The sequence below is a fragment of the Mustela nigripes genome, chromosome 6 (genome assembly GCF_022355385.1).
Source record: "Mustela nigripes isolate SB6536 chromosome 6, MUSNIG.SB6536, whole genome shotgun sequence".
NCBI classification, from domain to species: Eukaryota; Metazoa; Chordata; class Mammalia; order Carnivora; family Mustelidae; genus Mustela; species Mustela nigripes.
This window is the reverse complement of record NC_081562.1, coordinates 29,922,786-29,950,144: the sequence shown is the minus strand read 5'-3', so window position 1 is coordinate 29,950,144 and position 27,359 is coordinate 29,922,786. Positions and strand designations below refer to the sequence as shown.

The 27,359-nt window shown below is 37.7% G+C and overlaps 1 protein-coding gene across 4 annotated transcripts in view; it reads right to left on the bottom strand.

Annotated features, from left to right (window-relative positions):
* Window positions 1-4,982: 4,982 nt before the first annotated feature.
* ATP2B1 (ATPase plasma membrane Ca2+ transporting 1) overlaps window positions 4,983-27,359 on the bottom strand; it is a 123,971-nt gene continuing 101,594 nt past the window's right edge. For 2 of the 4 annotated variants that reach the window (XM_059402363.1, XM_059402364.1), the window contains exons 16-22: window positions 20,775-20,966; window positions 20,299-20,512; window positions 19,647-19,858; window positions 15,866-15,973; window positions 13,748-13,930; window positions 13,271-13,357; window positions 4,983-8,289 (exon numbers count right to left, since the gene is read on the bottom strand). In XM_059402363.1, coding sequence (XP_059258346.1) covers window positions 7,978-8,289; window positions 13,271-13,357; window positions 13,748-13,930; window positions 15,866-15,973; window positions 19,647-19,858; window positions 20,299-20,512; window positions 20,775-20,966 — 1,308 coding nt within the window. In that variant the 3' untranslated portion in view covers window positions 4,983-7,977. Of the gene's footprint in view, window positions 8,290-13,205; window positions 13,358-13,747; window positions 13,931-15,865; window positions 15,974-19,646; window positions 19,859-20,298; window positions 20,513-20,774; window positions 20,967-27,359 lie in introns of all 4 variants that reach the window. The other 2 variants (XM_059402366.1, XM_059402365.1) reach the window with 2 other exon arrangements.

Below are 27,359 nucleotides of genomic sequence, written 5' to 3'. Positions count from 1 at the left end.
AAAAAGCCATTTAAAAGTTTATTTACTCATCTATTTTTTGAGGAGGGGAGAGATGATGTGGGCAAGTGGTGATTTGGGGAAGGCTTGGATTATGTGTTGGCGATGAGGGAGGTGGAAGGTAGTGATGTAGAGAGAGCCACTGAGAAACCGAAGTGTATGCTGTGCATCTGAGGTAAAGAGGCAATACACTAGGACAGCAAGAGTGAAAAAGACAAAACAAAAACAAAAAACCTATTAAAAAAGCACTTGAAACCAAGGAACAACTATGTATAGCAAAGTAGGAGAGGTAGTAGGCATTTCAATGGGACATCTAGATCTGATGGTATTTGTGTGTAAAGAACTTTTTTTTTTTTTAAAGTAGACTCCACACCTAATGTGGGGCTTGAACTCGTGACCCTGAGATCGAGTCACCCTACCGACTGCACCAGTCAGGCACTCCAGGTGAAAAACACTTAATTAGTGATCCCTAATTAGTTGAATGACTGATTAAATGTACATTGTTGTATGTTAATAGGTAGTATAAAGTGCAAAGTGAGGCCAAGGGTGGTTGGCAGACTGTCCTATGTATGTCTTTTGGTTTTGTTGTGAAATAGCGATTTCCATAAAGGGGCAGAAAGAAAGCAAATCACTGCTGGGAAGGGTTGAGAATAAACTAGATGATAAAAATTATTAGTCAAATAGGGGCTAAGGCAATAGTTTAGTGCAGATAGATGTAATCTCTTGTTCTTTGGGACCCAAAACCAGCAAGAAAAGCACTAGGATAGGCAGGCGTCCCCTATAAAATATGTGAAAAGACCCCATAGGACTGACTGTGAGAGGCAGAATGGAAAAGGTGTGTTTGACCGAGTCAGACAAACCAGCTTGTGAATCCTGGTTCTGAGAAAAATGCAAAGGTGAGAATGAATGCAATGAAGAATGACCCTGAAGAGAACAAGATACAAATTAAAGGTCTGAATATCAGTGAGGAAAGCCGGGAAATGCGTGTGGATTTCGGCCACCAGCGGGTCTGTGAGCCCTCTGACAACTCCGGACAGATAGGAAGTTAATGGTGACTCAGATCTGGGTACCAAGGTAGTGAAACGCCAGGAGGCAAACCACAATGACAGAACAGGAAAGAGGGGGCCAGCTTGAGGGCCTTGGTTAGGATGGAATGAGTGAAGGGTATTAGCTCAAAGACTGGAAGGTGATGAAGGAAATCACGAGACCAGCAATCATACCGATTAGTATAAAGAAGTTAGGCGGTATAAAGACCTTCTAAAAGTAAGGAAAATTTAGAGTGCCAACTATAATCCTGGAGACCCACGGCTGACAAATGGCCATCTTCTGTTTGGGACCATGTTGCTGAGTAACACAGAGCAAACACAGAGGCCACTGTGATCCCGGTGGGAAACTGCATATAGCCTGAAGCAAATGAGAGTAGGTAGGTTTTTCAGGGTTGACTATAAAAATGTCAGTCTTGTGTCATCTCAAAGAGCAGGACTAGCATGAAGTTAAAGGGGTCCAAAGGGGTCCAAAGGCTCTTTAAAAAAGGGTTACTGAGAAAGCAGAAGAAACTAAATTGTAACGAAATGAGTCAGAAAACGTTAGCTTCCTAACTGGTTTCCTAACTTCCAATTTCTCTGTCTCTCCAGAGCAGCCCATGATCCTTTCAGAGGTCAGATTATGTTGCTGCTCTGTTCAAAGTCCTCCACTGGCTTCCCGTTTCACTCAGCATAAAAGCCAGAGTTAAGCGAAGTCTCCCATTAGGTCTCTAAGCTTGTCTCCTACTAGTCTCCTGCTGGTTCACGCTCTCCCAACAATAGCCTCCTATGTCCCTCAAACTGCTAAGCATTATTTACAGGAACCTCTCTCTGGACTCTTTCAGACAACCAAGCAGCTGGCTCCTTCACTTCTATCATGCCTCTGCTGAAAAGTCACCTTATCGGAGAACCTCCCTGACCACACTAAATAACTAAATAGATAACATAGTATCGTCCCCTCCACCAGGTGACCGAGGTCTCCATCTTACTAGAACATACACTACCTGAGGAGGAGGACAGTGCTTGGTTCTCCTGAGTCCAGAACAGTATGAATTCCCCAGGCCAGGTATCAAGTATTTGTTGAATGAATCAATGGAGGACAAGGGAAGACAAGTAAAAGGCATGAAAGCAGTTGGCAGTTCGGTAATTTTGAGTACAGGAGAAAGGGGAACCCTAAGGTAGCGTTAGTAGCAGCCTTCAGACTCCAGAAACTTGGTATGGCTACACCTGTTACTGTTCCCCCTTGTCCCATCACACTTCTGAGGCTGTGAACTATTACTACCCTGTCTAAGTCTGCAGCAGCGAGAAAGTTGAAAGATTAAAAATTTTAGTTGGTACACACTTACCCTCTCAGAGGTCTGAAGCGAAAGGGAGGAGCAGGCTTACTGGTTAAAAGAGTTCAAATACTAGATAAATAAGGAAGCATTTTTACTTGAATTGCTAGCCTCAGATATCACAGTTCTCCCTAAGGTCTCATTCTTACTTTTTCACACTCATTCTCAAGCTATTCATGAAAGTATGACTTAGACTAAATGTTTATGATCTCAAAAGTAGTCTTAAAGAGAAAGATTGCTTTAATAGACTCTATCTTTATTCACTAAGGTACATTTTACCTTAAAGATTATAGAGGTCAGCAAGTATCTCCTTTTTAAGACTATAAGGGAGGCAGTTGACTATTCATAAACCATAAACATCATCGATGTAAAGCTGTACTAAAACGGTAGTGAAATATTGGCTGCAATTTTTACTGCACATTTTAAAAGGACAAACTAGTTTTTCAAAAAACGCAAAACTAGGTAGGTCCTATTCTTTCACAGATTTCAAGAAAAATGCAGATTATATCCTGTGATAAATTGATTTTCATTTCAAATTATTTAGGAAATAAAGTAACAGCCTGTTAAATTTATAGGTTATCTACAGAACTTAGAATAAATATATATCTATTTTAAGACTAATGAACCACAGAATTCTCTAATCAAGTATGCTAGTAAAAACACCCTTCTAGTGAGTTTAACAGAGACACTTCAGGTGTGGGAGGTCTCAGGAAAGCCTGGGTTACACAGTTTAGTCGGGGACCCTCTGCCTCAGTCTCTGGTTGAGCTGTCCTCCAGGAAGCTCACGAAGATTCTTCAGATTCTCTCTGAAGCATTTGCTATCAGAAAAGCACAATGAAGGAGGCTTAAAAGCAAGTAGAGATTTTCAGGTATGGGGCCCTGACTCAAGATGGTGAGGGGCTCAGACTGCAGAAAAGACTGGTAGCTACCAGCCTGGGCTCTTGAGGTCTGTCTTGGGACCCAGCTACCAGCCTGGGCTCCTGAGCTCTGTCTTGGGACCCAGACAGAGCAAGCTATTTCAACTCCTTAAGCCTGTTTCCCTGTACAGAACATGACAGCAGCAGCACACGGGGCTATTTGCATAATCTCCACAAAGCGCTTAGCATGTATCCAGTAACTTGTAAATAGTAATTTATTGTGACAATATTCCTCTTAGCGCCTAAGGAAAGTATCAGTGCTTATACTTAATGTTGGATAGTATGCGGTCCTTGCAACTTTGCCTTAAATTAAGAGAATCTCAGGATCTTCCTGCAGGGAACCCACACCGGGACTTGGGTTACTGATTCTGGAACCAGTTTTCCTAGGATACAGTGGTTAAGAAAGCTGTGTCAAGGACTGTATAAGAATATATGCACATTTCTTACTTTAATTTCCAGTTTGGAACTATTAATATTATACAGCTCAATAATGATATACTTTGAATTCAGAGAATACAGACTAGCTATGCCTACATTTAGTGTAACATCGGTAGGCCGAAGTCTTTTTCTAACAAAAAGGGAAAGTGTTAAAGTAGTTAAGACAAAAAACACGAACGTAAACACCCAATGGAGAGTCTAAGGTACAAAATTATCAGTCTGGTGAGAAGGAAATTACATTATAAGGATAAAGACAATTTTCTTTTTGACACGTACTGATGAGAGAAATACAGGAATACAGTCAAAACTTCCCTTCCTGCATGAAGCACTCTTTATGGTATTATTAAAATGATTATTCTTTATAAGAAAGATTATCTTTCAAGAATGTTTCAAAGATTACTTCTAGTTAGGTGGCATTAATTATGCTAATAAAAGAATCTTTTTTATTTTTGGTATATGGAGGCAACACCGTGTTTTGAAAACATAAAGGCTGATACAGGGTTTGGGAAACAAGAGTCTGGACGGTGGTAGAGGTTGGAAGAAAGCAGAGCTGCGATAGGACAGTCCTCTCAACACATGGGGAAAGAAAAATGGCAACGAGCAAAGTCTTACAGAAACTCTTATGCAGTTCATTTTACAAAGGGAGCTTCATTCAAAATTTAATCCTAATACATAATACATATATAAACTCCACTTAATGAAATGGAAAACATCTCTCATGTCATATATGTGGTACTTACACAGACTTGATAATTTACTAATAACTTTTGCTAAGTGGAAAAATATGGTATTCATAATCACTTAAATTCAGTCAGTATTTCAACAAAGTTGCTAATTTATATTAATAATTTATTATAAAAACCAACTAAGGGTAATTTGATTAATTTTGTTACCACAGAGTTCAGATAATTGCTATTGACAGGTCTGGATCATTTAATGAAGGGAAAAAAAAAAGCAGCAGCTCTGACAATTATTGTGAAAAACAAATCTCTTCTAAGACCAAAACATTACATGCTCAGAAGACTGTAGAAATGATCTAGGGTTGCTGTACAGATCAAAGACTATGGGAAAGAAAGTGACAACAATATACCCACTTTAGGTCTAGGGGCAAGATCATGCATATTAAGGACACCGATTCACTATAATACAGCCATAACATTTCAAGTACATTATAGAATTGTCATCCACCTGATTTTTAAAATTTCATGTAGAAAAAAGTAATTCCAAAATATGATGTTCTGATCAATTTCAATATTCAAAAAGTTCAGTCCCCATTCAGAAACAGATAAACAGTATATTTATTAAATGAGTTAAGACAAATAAACTTTACAAATAGACAAATAATAAAAGGCTCAGTGGCTAAAATAGATGGTAAGCATCATCGAAAGAAATCAACACCATCACGGTATCTCAGTTGGCTTACACGTGTAAAAAGAAATTTTCAAAGAGCAATTTCACAGAAATGAAGCCAGTTTTTTTTTTTTCTTATAAACAAATCACCATTTCTTGGTTCAAAACTGACATCTGTTATGAAAATTACCATATCACATATTTGTAAGATGACAAGGAGTAACTCATCTTCAAAGTGCAAGTAAGTCTATTTACAACCACAAAAAAGGCAATGATGAGGAGAAAAGGATTTTTAAAAAATATACAAAGATTAAAAACATTTGGGATGCAAAATTAAACAATTTTTTGGTTAGAGGATAAAAGAGAAAAAGTGATTGAATTACAGATGCTGATTTCAGCTATACATACTATATAATGGGATCCAAGATCTTTAACAGCTTGCTTGCATTTTTTTCTACTTACATAATGCTCTGGAAATTTCTGGTAGAAATTACAGTGTCTCAAAGGGAGAAATACACACTAAGCATGTCTTGCTACTATTTCATGGATGTCATAAGACCCGTTTATGGATTAGAGTTGGTGTAAAAAGCCATTGCCTTGAGTTGAAAAATGAATACTGAAAAAGCTCAATACAAATCCTCCAAAGCACATGCACGTCTAAATCTTTTGGAAATTACATTCATATTTAAGCATCACCAAAATAAAAAAGAAAACTGAAAACATTTCCCTTTTCTCTATTCCCTATGCCTTGTAGGCTTCTCCAGTTGCTAGGGTCAATTTCTAGAGTTGAAAGGGTTCTTCAAGATAGTCTAGTCCACCACCCTCATTTCGGGTAAATGATTTTCCCAAGGTCATGCAGCACGTTAATGGCAAAACCGAGACCAGAAGCCAGGTGGCGACTCCTATAGTCCCGTATGCGTTCCAGCATCTCATGCTACCTCTTTTTACAGTATGGTTTGCTATAGATACCTGATGAATAAATGTACAATTACAAACTGCTGGCAGAGCCAATGTGTTTCTAAGACTTGCAGAAGATTACTGCAAAGCACTGATGGAGAGAAACAGATTTTCCCCCGCCCACCAAAAATACCAAGCACCATCAACTAAACATTTCTTTGCTCAGTCAGCATGCTCAGATGTCGTAGTCCTCATAAACTTTATGTCAGCCTGAGGACCGTATTCCTGGTGAAATCTGGGCCCTAACACAATGCCAGTTCCTAAAAGGTAAAGACAGGCAAAAAAAGGGGAGAAGGTCGACGAAAGAAAGAAACAAAGACTTAAATAACCCAATTGGCTTAGAGATGGGCATTCCGAAAGCACATGGTGAATTATTACATCTAAATATACATATTTTAGGACCGTTTCCACCATTCCACATAATTTCACTTTACCTAATTTGTTATTTGGCCACTTACAAATTAAAATAGATGTATCAATGATGATGGTGATTATTATTATTATTATTATTTTTAGACCATGAGACTACTTTAGATAAACCAAATTCTATGAAGAGTATGTCAAACAGTGAAATTGCAATGATTTTCTTAATGTGATTCTATTAGATTTACCACCAGGGGAATTAAAGTGGTATTTCATGGGGCTGTTACCATCTTGAAATTTATTCCAATTGTGGTTAAAGAGAACAGACTGATGCACCAAATATGCAGAATTAAGTAAAGAAGCTGAAATTTATTTTTTCTTTTTAAAAAATTGCCATGTATTTATTTAATAAAAGGGCATATTTATGTTTACAAACAAGTTTCAAAAACAAAAGGAAAACATGTATGCTTCTACCTGTTAACCTTTTTCAAAATGCCAACAGCCCTCATGCTGTATGAAGGTTTCTAAGGATTTATTAGAAAAAATCAATACAGTTCACTCACAGTTCACCAAGACATCACTGAGCTAACATGTTTAGACAAAAACAAAAAGGACTAAGGTTCTCTTGTAGTTTGATAGTTTGATTTAATTTGATTTGCCTGAAATAACAAAAGCATTTCAAGCATCTTTCATTATGTACTTGATGTCCCACATTAAACAGTCTACTAAATTCTGAACAAAGGTTATTAGCAAGTTTTCAAAAATTTTAAAAATTAAACAGTTGTTTCAAAACCATTAAGTAGTAAATGTATTTAAGAAACTAATTAGGACAGATGCCGTAACTTCATTAAACACCACTGCTCATGTTTTTTTTTGTTTTGTTTGGTTTTTTTTTTTTTTTTTTTGGTTTTTTTTTAAACAAAGCATTAGTGTTATCTATTTGGCTATGAGTCTTAGCAATTTATCTACAGTATTTAACAAGGTAAATTGTAGGCAAAAATTTAGTACAGTTTCAATAGAAACACCCCTTTTTTTGTTTTCCTGAAAATACAGCAGTATTTGAAGGACTAATTTTTCTCTGCATCAGTTATAAGGAAGCTTCCCATCTATGAACAGGAACAAAAAAAGTATCTACAAACCTTGTAAACAGATCTGTATCATTTATAAACATAAATAATCGAAATTATTAACAGCCAACAGCAGAAATTAAAGTATCAATTCAATGATCCAGGGCTCTTTGCTTGCCTGCCCAGCTGTGCTCCTCCCCCTCTCCCATCAAGGACTGAAATAAACCAAAGGTCTGCTAATACACTGGTCAGGACCACTCTTGGGTACTACTGATGATCCACAGGTCAGCAGCATACGCTGTTACTGTTTATCTGTCAGTTCATTTCTCCCACCCCCCAAAAAGCACCCTCAGTCTGGCAGAAAGCTTTGCTTTTTTTTTTTTTTAAAAAAATAAATCTACATTCGTACAAGTGTGTCTTCTGTTGAAGTCCAAAGACAAGAATACGATCTTGTCCATCACAATATGTGAAAAGACCCAGTTTCAATTTGTTTCTTTACAATGCAGCTAGTGTGTTAACATTCGGCTTACAATCAGAGCGATGTTTCCAAACTATGTAGTGGGCTTCCTGGGGATGAAGAGGTAGCAGACTTGTTCATTTCTATTGTAAGGTGAATCCCGCTGTCAACAGCATTGTTATTTTTGTTGGGAGAGGGTGGAGGGCTGGAGTTACGTTTTGTAGGAGCGTCATCTTCGGCATCAGTGTCATCGATAAGGGGGATATGAGGCTCTGAATCTTCTATCCTAAACTCAGGATGTGTCATAAAGTTGTGAATCGAACTTCTTGATTCCGGTTTTTCTAACCCTTCATATAAAGAACTACGAAATGCATTCACCACTCGAATCTGTAAACATCAGAAAACACAGAAAGACGTCAGGATACTATTCGCTTAATTTAAAAGTGGCTCATTTATGAGTCTGAATCCACAAACAGCTAGGTATGAGTGAATCATATTTGCATGTAATGCAGTGGAACTTGCAATACACTGTAAAAAAAATGAATATTTTAGTAGGACACTACAGAACAACAAAACCACATACGCTAAGAATTAAGAGTTATAGAATTCAAAGTAATACTGAGAAAATCTCATTGTCACTGGCTAAAAATTTAATAGCCTTTTTTCCCTACGAAAACAAAAACAAACAAACGAAACAGAAACTTCATCATACACAAGCTTTAGCTGATTTTTAAAATAATAAAAAAAAGTAAGTCTTGAAAACAATTCAAATAAGTTAAACAAAGTCAAGCACAGAGGGTTACTATTCATCATGCTAGGAATCAGGGTGTCACCAACTATGAAAAAGCCAAGCAAATATAAGCTGAATGCCACAATGAACTCACATCTACCCCGCTATTCCCTTAATTACCAAATAAAAAAAGACAAAACCCAAATAAGTATCTATAAAATGCCATTAAACAGCTATAAATATTTGAGTATATGCCATTTGTTTATAAAGCATTAGTGTTTTTCTCTGTAATACATTAAAACTTGAATCACTTTATATACTAGAGTTCACTAAGAACAGATTTAAAACAAGAAGTCCAAATCCCCTGCTGTTGGTCTGTCAACAATCTCGCAAAAACACAAGGTTTTTTGGTATTTTTGCCCATAAACATACAGCCCAATAACTCGCCCCCCCATACAAAAGTTTGCTGTACAGAGGAAGAGAGGTTAATGGACAATTAACGCAAAAACAGTGCTGTATACACTGACATTAGGTCTCATTAACCTAGTGTCATACAGACTTTCAAAACAAAAAAAGGGGCAAAATCCAAAGAATTGAGTATCTACTCAGTATCAATTCAAACACAGTGTTTGCTTTTGCACTGATTCTAATGAATCTTGTTTAGTAATGAAGACATCATTTATCATAAGGTTAAGAGAAATCATGAATACTGGTATTCCAGAAAAAAGACCATCACATCGGAACCATCTCTAAGACAATGGTGATGAAAAAATTAACACATTTCTTCAAATGATATTTGAATGTATTTTTTTTAAATGGTAACATTTATTTAGGCCCACTTCTTTTCTTTAATTGTATATATCTAAGATGTACAAGTTGACGATTTGATAGACATATACACACTGAAATTATCATGACAGTCAAGCTAATTAACATAATCCATCACCATACATTGTCACCATTTGTGTGTATGTGGTAAGAATAATTAGGATTCTGTCCTCTTAGCACATTACAGGTATGTTAAGTACAGTACTGTTACCTAGAGTCAGCATGAGATACATTACATCTCTAGAACTTACGGGTCTTTGCGTGAACTGAAACTGTGTACCCCTTCATAAACATTTCCACATGTCTCTCTACCCCTAACCAGCATTCTACTCTCCATTTCTAGGAGTTTCACTATTTTAGATTCCCACTTTTGGGAATGTATCCACAGGAATAAAATCAGGTTCTTGAAGAGATAACGTGCACTCCTTTATTCCCTGCAGCATTATAAACAGCCAAGATATGGAAATGTTAAGTGTCAGCTGAGAGATGAACAGGTAAGGAAAATGTGGCATATATGCATACAAGGAATTTTTTAAAAAATTTTATTTATTTATCAGAGAGTGAGCGAGCAAGCGCACAAGCAGGGGGAATGGCAGAGAGGAAGAAGCAGACTCCCCACTGAGCATGGGGCCTGATGTGGGACTCATCTCAGGACCCTGGGGATCACAACCTGAGCTGAAGGCAGATGCTTAACTGACTGAGCCACACCCAGGTGTCCCTATGTGCAAGGAAATATTGCTCGGCCTTAAGAAGGGAATTCTACCATTTGCAACACAACATACGCTCAGTTCTGATTAAAACTGATTAAAATATCTCTCCTCAAAGCTATCTTCCTGCATTTACCAAGCCCTGCCTGCTGGAGGCTGCTTTACTTCTTGCTCACTTAGCTCTAGGAAGAGTGTAGCATGGTGAAGCGAGGAATACAGAGGTTAAAGGTCTGGGTGTGAATTCCAGCTCTGCTACCTGCCAGCTGAGGAACCCTGGACAAACCGATTTCCTCAACTATAAAATGGGAAGTAACAGTGGTACCTACCTTACAGGGTTGTCACGGGAGAGTCATTAGTGAGTTAATACAAGTACAAACTTAAAACCGTGTTAGTGCACAAGTATCAATGTCATGCCAGGGCTTGTCACACTTTAATGTGCATGCGAAGCACCTGGGGATCTTGTTAAACTGCAGATTCTGAGTCAGGAGGGGCCTTCGGTGATCTGACAGTTAATGTAAAGTCTGGAACACAATTATACAGAAATACAGTAAAGAGAGCACACCTAAGGTCATGTGACAACCTCCAAAGGAAGAGTCAATTATCCAAGATCTTGCTGAAATAAAAATGAATACGCAGCACCCACGAGTTACATCTGTCTAGGAAGTCTAAGACGAAGTAATCATGAGGAAACAATTAGATCCATAATGCCGGATGAGACAACTGGCCTGGTTTCTTCAAAAAAATCAATGTCAAAACATACATACATACATACAGAGAAAAAGGATCAAAATCGCTCTAATAGACGACATTTTGGGGGGGCAAATGGAGAAATCCAAATAGGGACTGCACACAACAGAAAGATACCAATGTTAAGTTTCTTGGATGTGATAATACAGTATGATTATATAGGAGACTTAGTTTTAGGAGGTACATGAAGGATTAAGAGACGGAAATGTCAGGATATTTGTCACTTACTTTCAAGGTACAGAAAACATGTATACACTAATATAAGTATAAATATATAGAGACAGATAAAGCAGACATCCTAAGCGATTAAGTGGTAAATCCAGGTGAAGGGTATTCAGGTATTCATCTTTCTACTTGTCTGTCACTTAGAAATTTTTGAAAAATAAAATTCTGAGGGGCATCGTTCAGGACAAAGTCTCATTTTGCATCCTTCTTACAGGGTACCCAGAGAAGCCCTATCCCTGCTTTCCACTCCAGTCTCGCCAACACCTGACATTTTATTACTTTTAGTACCTGTCACTGAGGCCTGCTTTCCTCAACTGGTAAACTTTTATCAAAGGTCAGCTTGGGTTACTTCCTTTGGGTACTTTTTCCTGATTTCCCAAAGTGGGTTAAGGACTCTATTGTAAAATTCCATGTTTCATTACCATGTAGAAATCCTCAGCTGCTTGCTTGTTTCCTATACAAGACTGCGAAGTCTGGGGCTTCAAGCGCAGTTCTGGCATACGGCAGGCCTTCTGTACGTGTTTACACGTTGCAACCACAGAAACATTAATTAATAGTAGATGAAAGGATGAATGGTAATAAACCCTCAAGAGCCAGGAACGATGGGAGATCCACAGATCCAGGGAGGGAGGGGTATACCTGACATCAGCTGTCCTAGGCATCATGCCAGGCAATTTACATACACCATTTCATTTAGGTCAGGCACAGAAGCAGGGTAATTTTCAAAAGAAAGATTCCTATCTGTCCACGTATGTAAACGGAACATCCTGCCCAGCTGAACAGAGTCCTTTGTCCTTAGGAGTACTTGATTACTCTTTGCTCTACATCATGCTGCCTCTGCTTATTAGCCATGGACCAGTCATTTAGACTTCCAAGTCAGTTTTCACACCTGCAAAATGGGACACAGTTCCTGTTCTGCCTGTTTTACAACACTGTCAGAAATGACCAATGAAAATTGCTTATGCAAACAGTGAACAAACAGGCAACGAGTAAACTGTCCTCCTCAGAACAGCTCTGCTTTCTTCTTCAGTTTACCCTCTCTCTAGCTTTCTCATGTTTCCTAGTCCTTAACTGGCAGAGGACCAGATGGAAAAGACGGGGCTCTGCCCAAATACAAGATTAAGCACAAGTATTCCAGCGGATTTCAGGCATGGGCTGAATGACGGGGTGGGCTTTGTATCGTTAGTGCCTCCAATATTCTGAGAATCTACTGTGCACAGTAAGGATGACAAGAGGTTAGAAGACTTTTGGGGAATTTGCCATTTACTGAAAACCTGAAAGAAAATGTATTATTCTAGTCAATTAACAGAAATTATGACATGTCATAAGATTTAAGAATCAATCAATGGTATACTTTCTCTACTTCCTTGGAAAACTTAATAGAACATTTCTATATAAGATGTAATTTTAAATTAAACTGGTAATATAGATAAAAAAAAAAACCCCATTAAAAAACCAAAGAATTTTGAAGCTTACACAGGGACCCCGTCTCAAAAACAAATATGTAAGTAAATAAATAAGTAAATTCAAAGCACGGCCACAAAATCTAGGCTAAGAAGGCAAACAACGGGCCATATACTGAGATCATTTCTTCACGGTACCAACTTAACTTTGCCAACTAAACAAGATGAAAAGTCAAAAATGTTAGAGTCATTTTTAGCTTTAAAAATATAATTCCTTGGTTCTGACAGATCAGTTTCAAATCACATGCTTTTCGAAACCATGCAGTACAAACATGTTTAAAGGCATATACTCAAAAATTTATAGTAGTTTCACAAATTCTAAGCTACAGTTTTATTCCCCGTATTAACTATCAGAGTTAGCAGAGAGACAAGCTCACGGGTTTCCTATCTAATCTTTGGTTGAACTGTTCCACCTCCTATCTAACCCTCTAAGAAATAAAACAACAACAACGACAACACTTTGAGGTCTCAATCCACTTTACGAAAAGAAAGCTTTATGAAAAGCCTGAACGATGAATTCAAACATTAAGGAGAAAATGAGAAACGTTAGGTGTGTGAAGTAGGAAATGTTAATTTCATGCACTTAGGAACACACACTCACACCCCACAGTAGTAGAAGCAGTAGAAGAGGAAAACACTACATGTGTAGGGGTAGAAATATTTGTTACATCATGATGCTGGCTGGCGATGGAGGGTTGCCGCCTTAGAGCTCCCTGAATGGAACTTCCACTCTGGAAAGCATTCACTACATCCATCTGCAAGGAATCAGAGATTGTGACAGCTTGCTCAGCAAGAGAGAGAGAGAACAAGAGAAAGGACCATTCCATCTATCAACATATAAAAAGTAAAGAAAAAGGCACTTTTTACAGAGCAGATAAATATGCAAGAGTAGCATTTTGAGATGGAGTGGGGGGAAAAAGCTAGGAAAAAAGGAGCTGAGGGGGCATATAGACACATTCCTTCACCATCAGTTAAAATTTTCACTCATTCCAGGCACCAGTATTATTTTTTTCAAAAGAATACGTTTTGTGGGTTGGGAAGGCTAGAAAGGAAGTTAAGGAGCTCATTCAAACCTCCTCCCCAGGTCCCAGAGCCCTTGGCCCCCGGCTCCCGTCACCGTTCCTACCTCTCTACCAGGCCCATACCTGCGTTTGGATTCTGTTCAGACCTCTAAACCACAAGATCTGCCCGCGCCGCAGCTCCCTTTCAGCGTGGTCAATCTCTTCCACATCCTCCGCGAGCTCCTCCTCCGGGATTTCTTCCTTTTGTGTGCCATGACCAGCTTCTTTTAGGAATTTTAAACGGCTAGTTGGAATTGTTGAAATTAGCTACAACACAGGGGAAAGAACTTAGAAATAAATCAAAACCGAATGAAATTAAACCAACCAACCGCAATACAAAAGGCTTAAGAAGTCGCAAGTGTGGCCCACTACTGTTACCACGAAGCAGTGAGATCCTGTCCATTAGGCTTTCTTTCACAGAACAACAACAAAATACGTTCTCTTCTTAACTACAGAAAAGATTGAAGTTGGAATGGTAAGAAGTTTTCCTGAGTGGAAATAACCTGATTACAGCTTTCATATTTTAAGAGAGACATTCAAGACAGTCAAGTGCACAAACATGCTCTGAAACACATATTCAGTTTTAAACTCAAATTAATTACATTTATTTAAAATAAAACCAAATGGCAGGTGGTCTTCACTGGATGCAAAACAAGTTTATTTTTCATTAGTGCTGAAAGAGCTCCATGAGAAAAAACATACCAAAATCCCCCCCAAAATCTTGAAGGTTAAACTGAACATAGTTTTTCTGTTTCTTAAATGCATTTATTTATTTATTTTTTTTACAAGATGAAACTCTTTAAAACTGGATTAGTACTGATTGATCATGATACCAAACAGGAACAGATGCCCCAGGAAACATGAAGAGGACAAGAAATAGTAATAAATATGTACTAAATTGTGAGTGTTAATAGCCATTCCTTTAGGAAGTCAGGCTTATCAGGAGGAAACAAGCACGTGGTCCGGATCAGAACTGCTTAAAGACCTTCTAGTCCAACCAGCTCATTTCACAAAGGTGGAACAGGTCTCCTGACAACCAAGATCAGTGCTCCTTCTACCAGGACACACGTAAAATCAATAGGCAATGTCAACCAAAGCCAGGAGCTGATCCCCGTTGGGTATGTTGGTTGTACTGAATTTCCTCTTCCTGCAATTAGCCAGATGGTCTGGGAGGCTGTGGGATTCTGTTTTGCCTATGCGGGAACATTATGAAATAACTAGAATGGTAATCAATTAAGAAAGGTGGCCCGAGTATGGATCCCAATACTTAAAAGAAGATCTCTATTAATGAGTCATGCAATAGGAGTAAGAAGAGAAACCTCAGAACCTAGAAACTTAATTAAGAAAAAGGTAAGGCACATAAAGATTGAGTTAAGTTTCAGTAAAACCTGGACATTCACTTAGACTGACTTGCAGAATGACAGTGCATAAACTTACACCAGGTACACATCATAACATATGTTAACTTTCGTTTATGAAAATGTTAGTAGACGATCAGTTACTTTTATAGTAATGGCAATGGACTTAAAATGAACACTGCACACACCAACACCACTTATCTTTTTAAACTAATGACATGCCTTCGTGTCAGCTGTCTATACCAAACATGAACTATATCTTATTTTTCATGCATTGTACTTTATACGTATATTGTTACAGTCAATCCAAAGAGCTGAAAATGTCATTTTGTGGCCCATTTACCCAGATACCACTATTTTTTCATGGAAACATCCTCTAAGTGAACTGAAACGCGAGCTTTTTTTTTCTTAGCTATATTTTGGGTTAAATTACATAATAAAACGATGAAACGTCTCAGGTATAACATCGTAATATTTTTGTAAAAATGTTTTCTCTGAAAATGCAAACATAGGTCATAGAGCAAAAGACAGAGATACCAGCATCTTAAGCAGTTAAAAATGCATCCTCTTAATAACTGTTGTAAAACTTGCTCTAAAAAATAAATTAAAAAACTATGTAAGAAATTTGAAGTGTTTTATTACATAGGCATAACCATAATAATAATATGAGAACAGATACTACATTAAAAAAACAAAAAAACATATCCCTGAATGCCCTTTCTTCACCCAGAATGGCAACTACTTAGAATTAAGCAACAGAATTGATTAAAGAAAATACACATTGGAAATTTAAAAGAAAAAAAATCACTTTATAGGTTTGAACAAAAAATGATGAGCTTTTTACCTGGCCCCAGAGTAACGTTCCCATTCCTAGGAATATTGACCATAGCCACTGTTCTATTGAAAGTTCTGAACAACTGAAAGGTTTTCCACCAAACTGCACAATTATTATCTGGAGGAATAATCAAGAGTAAATTTATTTAAATCTTTTAAACTTGACATTTCATACACTTCAAAAATTACCCAAATCTGTATCCTTTAAAACTCAAGCTGAATAATGATTATCCTGATGGTGACGTGTATTGTCATATTCACAGCTGAAAATAAGACAGATGAAAATAAATTGAAATCTCTGATCAAAATTTAAAATGCATGTATATTTCATGATTATGTTCAGTTAAAAAAAAAAAAAATTCTCCTGATCAGGAAAATAACTTTACGTTGTTTCCAGTATGATTCAAGTAACTATATTCCCTTGTATTATATAATTCTTTGAATAATTTATGCTTTTCCGTAAAAGACAGTGCGCTTTTGTGGAAAAGACCAGATATTATGAAAAGGGAACATGGTAGTCAATCTTTCTTGTTTCCCACCTACACAGCTGTTCATTCTTAGTTCACATTTAGATGTCCGGACAAACAGGAATGGTGGACGAGGACAAGTGATCCGTAAAATTCTATGAGATACGGTGCTTACTTAGGTGGTACACTCTCAGAAATTTGCTCCCCCTTATAAATAAAGAGGGAAGTCCAATGACCGGCATAGATAAAATCCTTAATCCAGTGCTTATGCTTCTCTCCTTACTTTCAAAGACCTAAGACCATACATAGGAATATTAAGAATTAAGTACCAACATTCACCCTCTTGTGAGTCTGACAGGCTTCTCTTTGACATGGCAGTGAGTAGCTGCCTAATACTGAAGTAAAAGAGAATCAATTTGGTGTTAACATTTTAAAACTTTTAAGGTACGGACTCCGATCTTTGTAGCGGTACTAGACTTCAAATTCAAGTGATATGTATTTGTCAATTCCACTGTTTTTCTTAGTCAGGATTATTTCTACACTTGTACCAATGGATTTCCAATCAATCATAACTAATTTGGCAGTCTTCCTTGGATTTTAATAGAGATATCAAACTAAAATAATTTTCCTTGGTAAACCAAGAAAACAAGCACAAAAGCTCAACATTTATTTATTTGAGTGTTTTCCATTTCTTCTTTTTTTTTTTTTAAATTTAAACTTTATCTTTTGGTATTCTTAATAAGGACGTGAAAGGTGTATTAAGATGCTGGGCAAATGATCAATGACTGATATGACTGTATTGATTGAGTTTTGTAAGAAATAATAATCTTTTATTTTAGAGTTGTAAGGAATAAAACTTCCTAATTACTTAGGGCATTTACTTCTAAGAACAAGGACTAAGTTTCCACATACTTTTAATATATCCCTCAGATCAACAGGATACTACAGAACTGTGTAAGTGTGCACAGATCCATTTTCCAAAATGAGTGCTCAGGGAGCCTTGCATCAGGTGCTACCTTCTAAAATTTGGAAGCAGTAGCATTAAACAGAGTTCAACAAGTTTCTTAACTGTAGGATTTCTCAAAGCCTTTGATTTAATTTAAAAAAGAGAAAAGAGAAAAAAGAAAAAAAAGAAAAAAAGCAGCCAGCATTTGAATATCTCCCTCCCAGGAAGTAAGCTCAGATCTTCCCGAGTGTACAGTCTCCCTTAATGCCTCAGTAATTCTGTGATGCGGCCTCATATATGTATTATCCCCATTTCACAGATGAAGAAGCTGCAGCCTGTCAGAGAGTCACACGGTTACTAAGAGGCAACGATCTGACCCCATGACTGACTCGTCAGTTTGTACTTGTTACTATAATGGTATATTGCTTTAATAAACTACAACAGGTAGTAACATAGGCAATATTTCCTATACTTATCTGAGGATGTAAGAGCAACCGAAGGAACCAATGTTTCGTGAAACGTTATTTTGAAAACACTGATTCTGTGTTAATCGCTAGAAAGTAGGAGATAAAATATTTACAAAGAATTCTGGATTATTATGTACTTTATGATCTGTCAAAAAAAAAAAAAGGCAAGAAGAAAAATCAGCTAGTAAGTGAAAGAGACAGAAATTAAATTGAATACAATTTATAATAGGAAGCCCTTCAGGGACCTCTGCTCTACAATCAAGACTCTGGCTAGACTGTTTCAGAAGTAAACAGAACGAGATATGTGTATATCAAGGTCCATGTTTTCCTACCAAGCTAAAACTGGCTACAAAAGTGCTATTCAAAGTGCCACCCCATGATAAGAAGATAAGGAACAGGCACTAGTGTACAAATCGATGCATGTTTGCTTAGCAGAATCACCGCTGCTATTACTTACAAACACACACCTCCAGCAATGAAACAAAAACCCTCCTTGAAACACAGGGTGATTAATGAAGCTGCTGATTTATAGTCTGACACATGCTTCTTACCTCACTGTGGACTTGTAATAAACGGACCAGGAGCTGGTCCACAGACTATACTTTTGAGTAGTACTGGCTTATATATAAGGCACTGATGAATGATACCCTCCCATTAAACTCTTCTGGGTATATCAATCTTTGCTGAGAACCAAGTTACCAGATTTGCTTGATAGAGAGGCAGTTAAATTTTCTGCAGTCCTCATATATTAGGAAGATAAAATAAATCCAGTTTTATAGCAAGTAAAAGCTACAATTTTAACATGTCATGAACGATATTTTTTTACAACCTGAATAAAATACTTCCAGCAAATACTTGTTGCAAGTAAGCAACATTTTCCCTAAAGTTTATGGAAATTGAAAGCTAAAACAGAAATAATTAAGTCTAGGGTTTTGGTACCTAGAGTACATAAGCCATGGCTGAATAAACTTTACAATTCTTCAGTCTTCATTTCAAAACAAGCTCCATCACTGCCTGACCCCTTCAAGCTCACTGTTTAATTTTAAATCTTGTTTTGATGGTATAGGGAACTCTTGAACAACACTATTTAAATTGCCCAAGTTCATTTATACATAAATTTTTTTCCGCAAACACAGTACAGTACTGTAAATGTATTTTCTCCTTATGATTTCTTGGTAACATTTTTTTCTCTAGCTTCCATTATTATAAGAATATATATATGACATGTAAAATATGTGTTGGCTATTTTATGTTATTTGTAAGGCTTCTGGTCTAGAGTAGGCTATTAAGAGTTTTGGGGGAAGTTCTAAAGTTATCCTCAGATTTTCAACTGTGCAGGGGTGGGCTGGGGCCGGGAGGGGGTGGGAGTTGGTCCGCCATCCCGTGTTGTTCAAGAGTCAGCTGTATTACAAAATCAAAAACTAGCATGTACCAACTCAGGAAGCAGCATTCAGAATCAGGTGAATCTTAGAATATTCATTTCAAGTACTATTATTTAATAAATGTAACTGTAGATACAATTACTATCAATTGCTCGAAGCCAATAAGTGATCACTCTAGCTAGGCTAGAAACTGGTAAACAGTAAGATTTGCCTTAAGTAAGTAACATGAAAATTATAAGAGTTTTGATAATGATATAAACAATCGGTATCAGCTTATGTGTAAAGTACCACAACCACAGAATCAGTAGTGCAATTAAAATAGTATTAGCTTTATATACTCTACTCAACGTGGGATTTCAGGATACAGCATATTTTAACTTGACGTATGGTATTTAAAATCTTTTAGGGTGTCATTAAGACAATATAAAGAAGCCCCACACATGCAGCGAACAATTTCTGGGAACAAGCTGTTTATCTAATATCTCCTACATGATCATCAAATTTGAAACTATCTTTTCCAATTACCCACCTGTACCACAAAAGTGCCTAAAACAATTGTGCAGAAGATGGCATTATTAAAGATTCCTTCGAACACATTTCTTTCACCGTGAATTTTCCGGGCATTTATTTCGTTGAAAAGTTGCATCAGCACAAAGGTATTAAAAACAATAGTATAATGTTCCGAAGGAGGAGCATGCAAAGGAGCATTTCTTCCACTATCAATATCAAAAAACTTTTCTCCTGAAAGAATGAAAAATTACTACTTTGTAATTATCATACAAAACAGTTTAACATTTCAAGAAAAGTATGCAATAATACAACCTAGCCAGAGCTTTATTTGATCTTGAATAACAGCACGGGTTAAGTTGGAAGAAACCTGGGGTCATCTAGTACAACTCCATTGTTTTACAGATGTGGACGTCGAAACCCCAAAACTACGATATTTAAGTTAGTGGCAGAGCCAGGACCAAAAAAAAAATCAGGAATCTTTTTACTTCCTCCCACTGTCTATCATAGTGCTTCCCTAAGCAACATCCACTGACAAAGAAGAGAAAGGAAAGATACATGGGCAGTCAGAAACAGAACTTTTGTTCTTGAAGAATCTGCAACATTCAAACATCTAGGACGGTATTAGCTTGGAACAAAAACAACCGAAGCTTTATCAGGCATTGAATTCTTACCAGCGAATAAGAGTGTAAAGACTACTACAAGTTGATAGAATGCATGACCCAAAATATTCTTCATCATGGTGCGTGAGATGAGAGGCTTATTTCTACCATAAGGCTTCCGAAGCAAGAGAGATTCAGTGGGGGGTTCAGTTGCCAGAGCCAGGGAAGCGAGCGTATCCATTATGAGGTTTACCCACAGCATCTGCACAGCCTTAAGCGGTGAATCCTAGAAAAGATAGGTTTCCTAATAGAAATTCACAACTATTCAGGGACTCAGCAATTCTCAGGAAGCCTTTTGTAGTTAAAAACTCAAAGAACAGAACAGGATAACATTTTCATATTAATTAACCTACATTGTTAAGCTTCAGGTTATTCAAATGTTTAAGTACTTTAAAACGGTAGCTTATACACACATTTTTGCTTTAAAACAAACATGTTTTAATGAAAAACAACAACAATAACTACAACAAGAACAGCCGTGAACCTACTTGAGTAATACAGGCGCCCGTGAAAGCAACTATCACTGCGACCACGTTAACAGTGAGCTGGAACTGAAGAAACTTGGAGATGCTGTCATAGACATTTCGTCCCCACATCACCGCTTTAACGATGCTTGTGAAGTTGTCATCCGTGAGAATGATGTCAGAAGCTTCTTTAGCTACGTCCGTTCCAGCGATACCCTAAGAAGAAAAATGCTGTGAATTAGACTAAACGTTTGAAATACCACGCTTAAGTATCCAAAAGGGCAGCAGTATGCGATAAACCAAAATTTGCCATTATACTGAATGACTAATGACTGACATTCACTGTAAAAAAAAAGGTAATTTAGTTATTCTACAGTATCTCTCAGAAAGCGATTTTACCTAAACCAAAATCGAACAAAGAGTAAGGTATGGGAAATAAAGTTCAAGTTGGGTTTAAAAAAAGAATGCATCACCCAAGTTCTTCCCTAAAAGTCGCACAAAAAGGTGTATTAAAATAAAAACTTAACAAAATCCAAGTTAGTGGGAAAGGACATACTGCAAGGAAATCTTAAGAGGCCGGAGAGGAGATAAGCAAATAGGAAGTAGGCTGGCAGACCCCACAGAACGGAATCCCACGCCAAGAGTAGGGAAAGCAGAGGAAACTTTCTTTGGACAACAGACTTTCCTACATAAGGCTCAGTACTTGGCAGCACCAGGCAGCACTGGAAGGAGGGGTAAAAGTGTGAATAAAAATTGAAGGACTTCTTAAAAGTCTAGCAAAGACACTGAAGAAGTACCCAGAAGGTCCAAACTAAGAACAACTCTGTCCATCAAGAGTAGAATAGCATGGGTTAGCAAGCTGTAGATTAATAATGAGTGAGCTACAGTGATACACAACACAGATGAATTTCATAAGCATAATGATGAAGAAAGGATGCTGGACTCAAAATACATGTAAGATTCTCAGGTTCACAGTTTGGAAACAGACAAAAGTTATCTTCAGAATACTAGTTATCTTCGCAGAGAGACAGGGCAATGTTTAGAAGACAGCGTGATTGAAGCTTCAGGTAACAATCTATTTCTCGCCTTACACAGAACAGGCTTGCTCCCTTGTGATAATCCATTCAGTTGTACATTTATGACTTACGGGTTTTCTGTATGTGTGTTTTAGGTTAACCACAAAATTAGAGGAAAAGGCAGCTAAGTTCTCAAGGCCTGTTCCCAGGTCCATGCAACCAAGTGGCAATTTGCCATGCCCTCTGACCTGGAAGAAGACTGCCTGGTAATTTATCCGAGAAGGTATGACAAAGACAGTGCAGACTGTGGGGAGGCGGGGAGGAAGTACCAAGCACTGCTGAGTACAGGGGTGTGCTACTGAAAAAAAAAAGGGGGTTAAGGCTAAGTCTGCTTAATGAGTATTGAGACCACCACCTCCTTTTCCCTACTTGTTTTCTAGAACACCAGTATTCAGGAGTGCCCCCTAGGTAACAGATTTGAAGATTCTTTTCTGGGAAATTTGATCATCTGAAGAGAAAAGACCTGAAAATACTACAATTCAAGGTACACTAAGGAAGTGAAATAGCCAAGCCAGATCACTTTACCGAGAAGCTTCTCGTTGACAAATCCCACACATAGCCCCGAGGCTTTCCAGCTTTCCACCGGTAAATACGCAGAGACAACCAAGAATCAACCCCCTGACATCGGACGAAAGACGAAACCCAAACAGACTTTGCCGAGATGAAAGCTTATTTAAGAAGCCAAATCCTTACAGAGGTAAAAGGCACATCAGTGAAACATGAACACAATACTAAAACAACGGCAAAAAAGTCAGCGATCGAAAAATAACTCTTGGAGAATAAATATATGATCACAGAAACTTAACAACAACAACAACAACAACTCAGAAACTAAGGAAATGTCCCTGAAAATATAGCAAGATGATAAAGGTATGGTAAGCTGGAAAAAAAACAAACACCACAAGATAATGAGTCCAAGCAGTTCAAGAAATGGGATGGGGGACGGTGGTGGATGTTCCAAAAGAAGAAATGGTGGAGGGGTGCCTGGGTGGGTCAGTGGGTTGAGCCGCTGCCTTGGGCTTGGGTTGTGGTCTCGGAGCCCTGGGATCGAGCCCCGCATCGGGCTCTCTGATCAGCGGGGAGCCTGCTTCCTCCTTTCTCTCTGCCTGCCTCTCTGCCTGCTTGTGGTCTCTGTCAAATAACTAAATAAAATCTTAAAAAAAAAAGAAGAAGAAGAAATGGTGGAGACAAAGTAAGCCTAGCATCAAAAAATTTCACAAAACTGAAGAATATGAGTTTATTTCATAGTAGAGAGTTGTTCTATGACAAAATATCATTACGTTTCAAAAGACTGGAAACGAAGGAAAGACATATGCATCTCCAGAAAGGGGGGAAAAAAAAGAAACCCATAAGAGGTTCAGAATTCAGAATGGTATGTAATAATAATGGAGGAATGAATTCAAAATTCTGAGTGAAAAACTGATTTTCAAACGAGACTTCTATACCAAGTCAGATTAAGACTCAAGAGTAAAAAGAGGATGGAGATTTCAGTCATAAAAGTTACGAAAATGTTTAACTCTCATAAACTTTTCTTCTCAGAAAGCTAATGGAGGAGACAGTTACTCCACGAGGGAGTAAATCAGAACAGACAATGACATTGAGTCCAGGAAAGACCAGATCCAACATGACAGAGGAAAAGGAAATCCTCAGGTATGGAGAACAACAAGACAGCTGGGTAGTAGGCCTGGGAGAGGCCACACTCAAGCATGTCAGAAGGTCTGGGAGAGGAATCTCTAAGGAGGTAAAAATGTAGAAGTGCTAGATGATTCTGATGTAAAGAATGGAGAATTTGGTGATGAGCTCATTTTAAGCATCTACAAAAACTAAGCACAAATGTGAACACATTTAAAAAAGAAAACTCATTTAAAATAAATAGTTTTAAAAAGGGAATGAGACAATTTATAGGGAATACAAGTTGTTGTTCAAGGAAGTAAGAGTCAGGATGGTAGACTACACAGCTCAGCTTAGAAAAACATTTATAGAGGCGCCTGGGTGGCTCAGTGGGTTAAGGCGCTGCCTTCGGCTCAGGTCATGATCTCAGGGTCCTGGGATTAAGCCCTGCATCGAACTCTCTGCTTAGCCAGGGGCCTGCTTCCTCCTCTTTCTCTGCCTGCTTGTGATCTCTGTCAAATAAATAAATAAAATCTTAAAAAAAAAAATTAAAAAAAAAAAAAAAAAAAAAAAACAAAAAAAACAGCATTTATAGGGCGCCTGGGTGGCTCAGTTGGTTGAGCAACTGCGTTCGGCTCAGGTCATGATCCCGGACTTCCAGGATCGAGTCCCGCATCGGGCTCCCAGCTCCTTGGAGAGCTCTCATGCTCTCTCACTCATTCTCCCTCAAATAAATAAATAAAATATTGAAAAAAAAAAGAACAGCATTTACAGTCGCAATAAGGACTGTATGGTCTATCGGAAATTATGATCTAATTCTGGAGCAAGAATGACAGGGTAGGTCCTGTGTAGTATGCGTTATGGAGGGGAAGCGGTCTGTGCCTGGTGTGCCTGTCGAAGTGTCAAATATTTGTCTTCACCAGTGAGATGTCAGTAGCAAGTGCTTTATTGTAAACAAATAAAAAAGCACCATCATGTAATTTAAATATATGGAGGCAAACAATTAAGGGAAACAAAGAGCTAAAATAGTTGGTTTCCTTTTGTCAAAAAAACCCACAAAAAACAAAAAACAAAAAACTGGAAGAAGTAGGGGGCTTAAGCAATAAGTCTTATAAAATGGCTTGACTTTTTAAATCCATTTAGTGTATTGATGACACAAAAACAAAGCTCAAGTTTTTCTCAAAAATATTCCATGAGGGAACAATTTAAATTTAAAATTTTAGCCTCTAGCTTCTAATCAGAATATTTTACTTTTAATGTACAACATATTTAACACATCTAAACCTCACAGGTCTTCCTGCCTCTAATCATTTCCCATCTTTTTCATATGCAAATCTCATCACTCCCTTGTTCAAAATCCTTCAAAATATAAGAAGCAATTTTGAGATGTTAATTGGTGTCCAAATAAAAATGAGTTCCACTATCAAGTAAGTCTGGGGAACTTCCACCAGAAAAAGTTAAATAGCTTTTTTTATGAGCTCTGAGTTGTGTGCCACCATGCATGGGAAGTCTCCAAACTTCTCTTACTCCATCAGAAGACTGTCTGGGTGGGGCTGATGTACTGGATAAAAGAACAAACTCCTTATGTCAGTATTCAAGGCTCTTTGCAGGTGCTGCCTGCCGATCTAACCGACTTCATGGACCATTCTCCTCCAACAGCACACCCCTTCTAGACAAGTTCAACTTCTTGTAGCTCACGAGGGTCCCTGCACTGTACTTCTCCATTTCCTCTTCTCAGTCCCTTAACCTTTTCCCCAGTCTCTCCAGGCAGAGTCTCCCTCCTTGACATACACCTTGTGTTGTGTCTGGTCCTTCCCTGGCTGCCACTATGCTCTGAGTACTTACTTATTCCCCTGTGTGCTGAACCTCGAGGAGACAACTACTCACTTCTAATGTTTCTGGACCAGAATACTGAAAACTACTTCTTAATATGTGGAGAATAAACAAACAAATCCTTTATTAATCCAAAGTTTAAAAAGACAGTATTTTAATTACCTTAGGGAAGATTATACTACCAAAGATGTATTTGGTTATAGAAATCCATCATGGAATTCAGGCTTTGAAGACAGAGATAACTGTATGTTATGGTTGGCTGAATTTTGGTAAGAATAATATAATAACATAATATAGTCATTATTTTAAATGTACCCATAAAAGCTTGCAAATCAAAAGGAATCTATGGCAAGCGGCTATACAGAGATAAAGCCAGACCTCTTTGCAACCTAATCATATACTTATATTAGAGGCCTTCTGCAAATCTTATTTTATTGTCAAAAATTTTATTTCAATGTTGACTTTTCTAAGTATATATAGTGTGTATAAATATACACACAGACACACAGACACACACACACACACACACACAGAGGATATACAGATAGTATTCTAAAATGCTATTTCTGCCTGCAAAGGAAGAGAAATTTAATAGGGACTAACCAGTAGCAATTTCTTGCAGGTATTTATTAAAAACTCAAGTCAAATAATTTTGTCCTGCAGTTTTAAAATATGAATTTGGACAACTGAATAAATACATAAAGTAAACCCAGGCTTGACTGAGTGCTTTGACATTCAAGTCATTCCTTCTGTCTTCTAAAACAGATTTAGATTTTTGACGTGCTACTTTAAAAAAAGGTGGTACCACGGGCCTAAAACGTCAGGGCTTCCAAGTGAAACAAGGCAGTCACTGTACTGTGTTTCTGTTTGTAATACTATATTTACCTGTGTGCACTGAAAGTCCTTAGCATCTGCCTTAAAACACTGAAGGTCTAGGAAGCAAGCTTTTTATTTTTTAAAATGAACTGTAAATCAATGCCCTCTTGGTCAGCTGTCCCAATGAAAAGTCAGAGTCCTGCTAAGTGCTCAGAGCAGCAGAGAGTGATCGTGTGTTCCTACAATGAACAAGAATCCTACGTGCCCACAGCCAAAGGGACAGGACCTCAGTATTCCTTCTCCCTTAAGCTACTTCGCACAAATCTTCAGAAGTTCAGACAGATGTGCTGCCAGCCGTAATGAGTCTGCAGTAGGGCAGGGTGGGGAGCTCTGGGTTCACGGCTAGGGGCTGAGAGCACTTCACCCACATAATTTCCTCCTTGTATCCCTCCCATGCCTGCTGAAAGCCTGCCACCATGGTGATGGTTCTGCTACCTCCCTATCTTAGCAACACACTAACAGGGGGACAAACTATACAAATAAATCCTGGTACGCACATGTTTTCTTGTATCTGAAACCTGTGGGCCCAGACTATGTTTCGGAATTCAAGTCTCCCACATTTTAGAAAGATAATGACGCACTTATATCCCACCACAAATTTTCCCAGAGGGGATCAGCACCCCATAAAAACATTAGTATCTATACAATGGCTATGATTGTTCATGGTAAGTGGGACAAAAAGTCCTCACATCCATTCAGAATTATGTCTTGATGTCAAAAGAGTGTTGCAAATTTAGGGAAGAAATTTCAGTTTTCAGATTTTTAGATTTGGGAATTGTGATTATAGACCTGTACTTTCAAAAAAGTAAGTTAAAATTAGAATATTTGTTTTCTATGGCACTGAAGGTACAAAGATTCATTCCAACACTGAAAAGCTATAAGAAATCGATTCAGAAATATAAAACAACCTAATTTCAGGCACTAAACATTTATGTAGCATCTGTATTTCATGATATCAATTTTATAATAAATACTTCATCAGTACTATGGCTAGTGTAAAAGAATATAAAAATGAAATGCTGAAGTTTTCTAGCACTTTAAATAATCGAATCTAAATAGAAGACTTGGGGGGGCAGGTTTTTTTTACAATCAAAAAAGGACTATAGCTATTATACATGAAATGATGATGTTCAGTTACTCTTAACAGACATCTTCAGTGGAACAGAAGATTCTCAATTATATTTTTAACTCACACACACACACATATACTTTC